Here is a 9,303-nt window from a genome sequence, read left to right as displayed (position 1 = left end):
TATACAACATTATATTTTTTTAGAGAGTACAGTATGGAACGGGAAAATGTTTGATTTTGCCGAAAGATGGTCAAGCGTCTCAGTGAAATAGAAAATGGCGCTACAGAGTGTATTTTTGTATGACGTTTCGTGGTGTAAAAGTGCTTCACATTTCAGCGATCGACCTACAGAATGTTGTAGCAGTGCTAAAATTATAGAAGTAGCCTAAATACTTCTTGTACATATGTAGAACCTGGTAAGCACTAAACAGTATCGGCATGATCTTGACATAACAGATTGACGGAATCCCATTTGAATTTCATTGACGCGAGATCTAGAGTTTTGTCTTATTTTGATGATTGTGTCTGCGGATTAGGCCTAAACACGACGTACTCTTTCTAACACTACCATATGGGCTTATATTTAACACTGTATCATTGGAGTATTCAGACAATGTACAGTCTCTTAGTCATTTCGGCCAAAATCAAGTTCGCCCTCCTACACAAAGGAGTAGGCATATTAAAAACATCTTGATATACAATACCGGTACGAGATCTTGCCCACATAAGAGTTTCATTGTGACAGCAAGGACCAAAGATTTGTTTTTAAGTACCATCCCAAAAATAAACGGTATTTTTTCAGTTTACCAAAAATAAACAAAAAACATCGCCCTTACCCCTTGTTGGAACTGGAAGTAAACATGACACACAATCTTGCGCAGTACACTCAGAAACATGTAAAAGGAGAGGGTTGGTGTGGCTTGTATAATATGAATTTAAGGCAAAGCCTCAGAAGAGCGCCGCTACATGCAAAAGATTATAACATCATAACTCTATATTGTCTATATTTTTCTACGAGATTAACTGAAAATTTTGCACTAGCCCAAGGGCTAGTAGCATCAATTTTTCACTAGCCCTGATCAGAAGTCTACTAGCCCTATTTTTTGTTTGTTTTTATATGTTCATTTTACTCGATCTGGATTTTTTTACAAACCTGTACAGAACAAGTACATGTCTAACAGTGTGTTAAATACCATTCCGCTAATAAAGATATTGCACCGATTGTTCACAGGTACCAGGTATTCATTTAGTAAAAAAATTCTTGAGTTAATATTGATAATGCAACAATGCCATCACGTGCAAAATACTTTAGATTTGAAATTATGGTTCTAATTTCACTCAGATATTTCCTTTAAAACTATCGTTATATAAAGAAAGATAACATAATCAGTATATCTATTAAAGTTTAACTTTAATATTAAAAGCTTAGCTGGAAAATGTAAAGTGAACAATCAGTATTTATTATCTGTTGTTTTCATTTTAAAGGTATGATGAATTTAGTAAATAGTACTGCTCAAGAAAATTCTGTAAAAAATCTTTAATTGAAATTACTGTTTTACTGAACACTTACTTATTTTCCCTAATTTTATGAGCATTGGAAATTTTTTTTTATCTAGTAACATTTGCATGATACATTCGTATTTGAATAAAATGATGTCAATTTGTTATTGAATTTCATATAGATTTATTTTAAGAACTACACAAAATTAATTTTACAATTTACTATAAAATATTTTGTAAATGATTATTAATTAGCACTGCTGATTTTCATTTACAAGTTTTCAATATATCATAAAAATATGCGAAAGATAAGATGAAAAATATGCAAAAATATTGTACCTATAATTATGAAACCTCTCTTAAAGTTATTTTGAAAAAAACCTCATTTACAAGTTTTCAATATATCATAAAAATATGCGAAAGATAAGATGAAAAATATGCAAAAATATTGTACCTATAATTATGAAACCTCTATTAAAGTTATTTTGAAAAACATTCAGTGGGCTTATTTGTGTCAGCTGTGTTAACTAAGCATACCTATGTATCTGCAAGTGTACATGACAACATTTTGCTGTGTATTTTAATTACTTCAAAATGATCCGCTATCCATCGCACAGCAGTAGTTCTTTCTGAATCCAACCCCCATATACTCAAATTTATAACACTAAAATGATAATGATGCTAGATAATAAAAATGTCACTTCATAATTGATTCTTGTCTAGAGTCAAGAAATCTGGATTTTCCCGTTCCCTGTCTGTCAGCAACCTCGGCAAACACATGGCCATCTGGGTCACTCAAGCGCTTAACTTTCATCAATTACATAACAAAACGTTTGATGCATCTAGATGAAGAATGTTATTTATGTTTGGGAACTACCTGTGGTATGCAACGATATTGTTTGCTTCAGTTTTGACGACACATTTACTGCTAGTCGAATTCTAAACGGCAATAAAAGGCTAAACTGCTGATTTACAACTAAAATTTCAATGTGAATATAGATTTTAACAGAAATTTTCACTAGCCCACGGGCTAGTAATGATCGTGAAGCCACTAGCCCTGACCTGAAAATCACTAGCCCCGGACGTCGGGCTAGTGGAATTGTACACCCCTGGTATATTTTTCTACGAGATTAACAATAAAATATTTCACTGATATGCAAATACTATCGATAGTTAGAAAGAATTCAAAATAATCCAAATGGAATAGTTCAATATACTTCAATCTTGTTTTTATCAGATGCAGAGAAAACTTGGCAACATGCCATGCTATCAAAATACGCGCGAATCTGTGCCGTAATCTTTGGTGTCAGGTTTTGTGACGTCACAGCTGACGGTGCCGTGCGCTTGAGAACATACACAGTATATCTTGGACAACTACATTTATCGCATTGTTCTTGTATATGTGTAAATTAAAACTACTTACAGTAATTTTAAAGCGTATACTGATAACACATTTATTCTAGTACAGAAATTTCAAATCTCGTCGTGTTGATAACGAGAATTAAAACATGGCTGCCTACATAGAGGCGCGAGACTTTTCCTGCGGGACACAATTTCAAAGTCCAAGGGGTACTGGAGTGTATTGGAATCTATATGCTCACACACGTGTTATGGTTAGTAGAGCTTAGCTCTACGCGGCCTTCTGCCGCGCAGAGAGCTGCGCTATTATAATGTTAAATACGGTCTCTGTCACTCATGCTTTATGCTTCTTTGGCTCAGTCAGTAGAGCCGTAGATTTCCACGTCGGAGACCCGGTTTCAATTCCTGGTCAGGGCACTCGACAGGATTGTGCATTTTCCCTGTTCTACATTGGCGCCCAACTAAATAACCCACGGTGGTGGTGTTGGTAAGGGTCTCGTGTTGTGCCTTCTGTTGCCTCCAGTTTTACTATGAGCTAGTCCAGGGGTGGAAATAACATCAGTGATAGTAACCCCTGGGCCCAGTTTCATTAACATTCCTTAACTGAAAATTCTCGTTGGGAAAGCATTACAAAAGTTAATAAAAAAACGATCGTATGTCTTCGAGGGGGAAGACTTCGAGAAAGGAGGGAGGAGTGTAGCGGGATTGGACTGGATAGATCATCAGTGACCAGGTAGCTCAGTCTGTAGAGCACTCGGCTAGTGTTCGGAAGGTTCCGGGTTTGAATTCCAGTCTGGCCGCTACATTTTCTCCTCTCATTTTACATATACATAAAGTATGTTTCTGGTACACTATATAATCCAATTTTATATATTATCATATATGGTATTCAACTTATTAAGCTGAATAGAATATTACATGATTTGTACCAAAATTCTTGATTTGGTGCAAGACCAAAAAAATAAGGTTATTTGTTTGCTCAAGGATTTATAAGTGAGAAGGATTCGTGACTGTCTCTTTACACTACTAAAAACCACACGAGATGCTTTTGAACCGGGAATAAAAACCATTTTTCTCTACAAATACTTGTCTTATCGAGTCAAACAAAACATCAATGTAAAGTTAATTTAATTTCACAACGTTTATAACTTGCTTTAAGGATGGAAGATTTAATAGAAATGTCTTAAACTACCATTAAAAAAATACGACAGCTCATGAAATGACCGCACGCTTCAGAAAGTAAGACGGTAACCCTCGCACCCCCATGCTACATCAAAGGCTGCGCAGGCGGATATCAAAGGAAATCGGTCGTCGCCTAACGTCACGGTCAGTGCACAAACACAAAAGTGCCTGCGCTGTCTTTGCCCAAAACCCAGTGTCGCTTTTGAGAAGTAACAGATTTTATAGATTAGGGCCGGTTGGGGTACCATATTTGTATGGCCCAGCCCCTATAAGCTTGCCATCTTACTTTCTAAAGCGAGCTGCCATTTCATGAACTATCATAATTTTTTCAATGTAAATTTAAGTTAAGACATTTCTTCTAAATCTTGTGTCCTTAAAATGACGTGAAAGTTATTAAGCTTTAAAGTCATTTGTATCAAACTGTATAAACAGAATTATTTATGTTTCTGACATAAAGAAATAGATCACTTCATTGTAGTGGATTATCATCACACTGACATAGATCACTTTCATACAGTGAATGTGTGTAGATGTGCATACAATTTTTGTGTGTAAAAATTTTGATTGTCATGGTAACCAGGTCACTATACACAGATTTTGTAAAATGTTTAGCTTTTAGATCAATTTTATGTAAACTTGGCCAATTGTTGTAACATTCAGACGTCTTTAATTTCACATATCACTTGACATATCACATGCAGATTGCTTCAAAAACATTAACAGTTGCCATGGAAATATCATGAAGTAATATTTGCATGCAGTTGCCTCTGTCTGGTCTCAAATATGGGGTAGAGATATAGAGGTGTACCATTTGCTTACACTTCATGTATATTATCATATATTGTTAATAGTTTTCTGATTATGTGGAATTAAAATTTTGCTTTCTTCTCATGCACAAGGAAATGTATCTTGATGGTTCATTTGGTAAGGTATCTCTTATATAGAATCATATACTCTCATTGCATACTATTATTAGCCAGCACCATCATTGTATGGTGGGTAAAATGGGTCCTCTGTCGGACGCCTTGATACTCAGAAGTATGCAGACGAATGAAAAAGTAGGGGAAACTATGTCTGCTACCTGGATAAATCTCAAAACCATACACCTCGTGCCTGTTGAGATTGTCTCTTCTGAATCTTTATCATATTCTGATATTAATTATGTTTTTAGGTGTTTTGCTGGTGAAAAATTTATGAGGACACCAATAAATAAGCATGGAAAAGTTACGGTGCAAGTTATGTGGTATCCATTTAAATATACCCACCAACCTGAAGAAGTTGAATATTAGAGATCTGAGACTGGATACAGACCCTAGCGTATGTTACATACAGGTAAAGTACAATGTAATATGTACATGTAGTGTTTACTCTGTTTTGTAGTATGGATACTGTTGTGCTACATATACCTTTACATAGGGAACCAAGCTCTTTCAATTGGTAATGTCCGGACATTTGAGGTAGGCTGAGAAGGTTCTTTAGATTTAAACAGTATACATCGTGTATCATCATCTGATCTCAAACAATCCGGCAAGCATACCTGGTAACATAACATCATGTATCTCAACATGACACATCCACTATGTTGCAATTTTAATCACATACTTTGTATTGACATGAAAAAAAAAAAAAAAGGAACGTACATTTGTATTACTAAGTAAAATTTGTGTTTTATCTGCTTTACAAAATTACAAAAAAGTGAATAGTGAATTTATTTTGCTTAATATTTTTTAGGGAAGAGTGAAGGAGAGATCTGAACTACAAAAAAACAAATGGTACGACTACATGAGGATCGCTTTAGAGGATGGTTAGTAATTTTGATATTAACACTATTCCGACGAACTTTACTTCTTGTGTTTGAAAATCCACATTACATAGTTACCTCCCTTGTGGTTGGTATCTATTGGGTCGCAGACATGTGGCATCACAATACCTACCCACAAGGGCAAATAGCTATGTAATATGCAAATGTAGAATATGGTGATCAGATCATCTTATAACATGTCATGTCAGATACAAAATTAAAATGTACTGTGAATAAAGGAAATACTATCAGCAACTTTTCGTTTTGATTTGTAATTTTAGTGACTGTAAATTCTGTTCTGTAATATCCCATTGGAATTCTTTTTATTGTAAACATAAATAAGTTATAAAAAAATTACTTATGATAAATTTTTTTATATGAATTTAATCTAACTTTTCTTTCAGAGAAAGATGACAGTACTGCAGGTCCTTTAATGTTACCTGTTTTTGTGACTGGATCCATCGCCAAGGAGATGGACATCCTACAAAAAGATGTAAGTATGTTATGTCGTTATACTTATACTACAGAGGGATGTAAGTAATTCATATCATCGTTTGTAAGTTTAAAGTGTTTGATACAACTATGTATTAAAAGTTTTGCATCTTCCTCTCCCCTCCCCTCCAAAAGAATGAAAATTGCCCTTTATAAGATAAAATGAAGTGGCCTAGCTCAGTGACACAAAATATGGTACTAGCATTTCTTGGAAAATGTATCGGCACAAAGCTATGCTTCAGTTAAAATTTTGAATATTGATTAAAGCAGTAGAAATCCAATCAAGGAACGGCTAATCATGTTTCCACTGTCATGTTTTAACTTCATTGTGCATCTCAACTTTGTGCCGGTTCCCAATATCTCGTGTGACAGTACAATATTTCTGCAATCTGTATCATGAATTCGAAATGTCAGAATGTCTCGCTGGATAGTAGAGAGAGTGGTAGGAAGAAAGTTACTTTTTAAGATACTGATACAGAGGTAAAATTAAATAATTTTTGTTAAACAAAGTGACATGGTTTTTGGTTTGATATCTTACATGCTCCCTGATTCTTATTGAGTTATCTCCCCTGTGTTGCAGTATATTCTGGTACTTAGCGGGTTTAAGGTAACAAAGAATCCTCGTATCAAACCGTCGTTGCATCCGTGTCAGGTCGTAGTGGATGAACAAATGAGCACCCCAAAAGTTTGGGTGAGTATATTCAATAAATTTGATTAAAACTTGTATCAATATTTCACAATTTTTGCTAGAGAATCTGACAACATCCTAATAAGGTCATTGCAGAGTCACATTTAAGTGATTTTTTGGATTAGCTAATCGCGTTATAACTTGTAGAATCTTCAAAGTACATTTTAGGGGAAGAAATCTGAATTGTGTATATTGTCAGTAAGAGTAACTGTGATGAAATGTCCTTTTCAGCTGATATTCTGCATTTGCATTACTGAGTTATCTGCCGTCGCAGATAGGTATTGATTGTAACGTCAGGTTTCTGTGAGCGTAACGTCATACTTTTTCAGAGAAAACAACTTGAATTTTACTTACAAAATAATGATGTCGCAATAGACACCTACCTGCAAGGGTTGCCTCAGGCAACTCTGTAATATGCAAAGATGGAATAATAGATGAAGAATATACATTTAAAGTGAAGTACAAGGGACATATAAAAGCCATCAGAACTTGACTGCTAATGGAATGTTGTGAGATCCTTTCTGAAACCAATTGAGAACTATGTTCAAGATTAAATATTTGAGGACATGGCAATCCTAAGTGATTTACTTCTCTGTTAGACAATTGTGCTGTTTTATAAATTACGCAGGAGAAGTGGAACAAAATTGTCGCATTATGGAGTTGGAATTACTGGTAAATAATACTGTCATATACATTGTATGAAAATTTCAGTACATAGAACCAGAGCCAGTTCTGATTGATTCCCAGGAACCGTCAAATTCTGATGTAGTGAATGGTCAAGGGTCTCCGGTTACAAAATCACCAAAGACAGACAAGGTAACATAGTTAATTACTTACTCTGGTGTCAAAAAGTTAAGGTAAAGTATGTTACTAGGGTCTGACATTAGGGGAAAAAGGATTGGGGTTGGAATCCAATAATCATTGTCTTTTGGTTTGCCAAGTTAATTAATGTTGATTGTAATATTGTATTGTTAACATGTAGGTTGAGGATCAGCATATAAAAAGCATTTTTTGATCTCAATATCCTGTATTTAACTTAACAAAATTTTTATTTGTTATTCTTTTTGTCTTAAAAGGTTTCCTATCTAGGACCATAATAAAGTCCATAGAGATCTATAGAGGTCTGATTAGGACTGTACGACTAGGCTTAAAATGGAAGAGATAAACAAAATATAAAAGCTGGAATATGTTGGCATAATAAGAACGTAATTATTTTTTCTCTCTTAAAACTACAGAGCCCCAAAAAAGATGCTACCAAGGAGTACACCTATTCACAGCTGAACTCCCTGATACCTAACACAGTAGTGGATGTTTATGGCGTTGTGAAATTCTTCAGGTCTCCCAGTAAGACCAGGGGACATGGTATGTATAGCAGCCAGGCATATCACTCTGGTACTGCTTTCATATTCCGGCCATGAAATGGGGTAGGGGGAGGGCATATTCTGTCTTTAGATACAGACCTGGGAACTTCTACAGATTGTTCATATTTAGTATGGATTTCATCAAAAAATTCGGACTATGCTTTGACAAAAAATTGCTATTGAGAGCAAAGACAAAATAAAAATATTTTATCTAGTTGTCTTTCTGTTGTGGTAGATGTAAAATCTACATGAAAAATATATAAATTGAAAGTTGGTGCGTCTGTTCATTTAAAATTATTTTGGCATAAAATTTCGCGATTTCTTGTCAATCTGCATTCCTTGAGCTGTTCTGTCGAGGTCACAAAAAAGTTTAGCAAAGCAAGCGTCTGTAGATATTACAGAATTATCTCCCTTGCAATTAGGTCTTGATTTTGATGTCATTTAAGCATTGATGTCACTATTTTTAGCCCACCATCATCAGATGGTGGGCTATTCAAATCGCCTTTCGTCCGTGGTCCGTCGTCCGTCCGTCCGTCCTTCCGTCCGTCCGTCCGTCCGTCCGTTAACAATTCTTGTTACCGCTAATTCTCAGAAAGTGCTGAAGGGATCTTTCTCAAATTTCATATGTAGGTTCCGCTAGGACTCTAGTTGTGCATATTGCATTTTGGGACCGATCGGTCAACAAGATGGCCGACAGGTGGCCATCTTGGATTTTGATAGTTAAAGTTTGTTACCGCTATTTCTCAAAAAGTGCTGAAGGGATCTTTCTCAAATTTTATGTACAGGTTTCCCTAGGACTCTAGTTGTGCATATTGCATTTTGGGACTGATCGGTCAACAAGATGGCCGACAGGCAGCCATCTTGGATTTTGATAGTTAAAGTTTGTTACCGCTATTTCTCAAAAAGTACTGCAGGGATATCTTTCTCAAATTTCATATATAGGTTCCCCTAGGGCCCTAGTTGTGCATATTGCATTTTGGGACCGATCGGTCAACAAGATGGCCAACAGGCGGCCATCTTGGATTTTGATAGTTAAAATTTGTTACCGCTATTTCTCAGAAAGTACTGAAGGGATCTTTCTCAAATTTCATATGTAGGTTC

At 35.4% G+C, this 9,303-nt stretch overlaps 1 protein-coding gene across 2 annotated transcripts in view; it reads left to right on the top strand.

The window, feature by feature from the left end:
• Positions 1-69: 69 nt before the first annotated feature.
• The window catches only part of LOC138336792 (protection of telomeres protein 1-like), a 28,922-nt gene continuing 19,688 nt past the window's right edge, over positions 70-9,303 (top strand). For both annotated transcript variants that reach the window (XM_069286356.1, XM_069286355.1), the window contains exons 1-7: positions 70-235; positions 5,032-5,192; positions 5,592-5,664; positions 6,066-6,154; positions 6,734-6,844; positions 7,553-7,657; positions 8,077-8,203. In XM_069286356.1, coding sequence (XP_069142457.1) covers positions 5,076-5,192; positions 5,592-5,664; positions 6,066-6,154; positions 6,734-6,844; positions 7,553-7,657; positions 8,077-8,203 — 622 coding nt within the window. In that variant the 5' untranslated portion in view covers positions 70-235; positions 5,032-5,075. The remainder of the gene's footprint in view (positions 236-5,031; positions 5,193-5,591; positions 5,665-6,065; positions 6,155-6,733; positions 6,845-7,552; positions 7,658-8,076; positions 8,204-9,303) is intronic.

The sequence above is a fragment of the Argopecten irradians genome, chromosome 12 (assembly GCF_041381155.1).
Source record: "Argopecten irradians isolate NY chromosome 12, Ai_NY, whole genome shotgun sequence".
NCBI lineage: Eukaryota > Metazoa > Mollusca > Bivalvia > Pectinida > Pectinidae > Argopecten > Argopecten irradians.
This window is presented reverse-complemented; position numbering and strand designations above follow the sequence as displayed.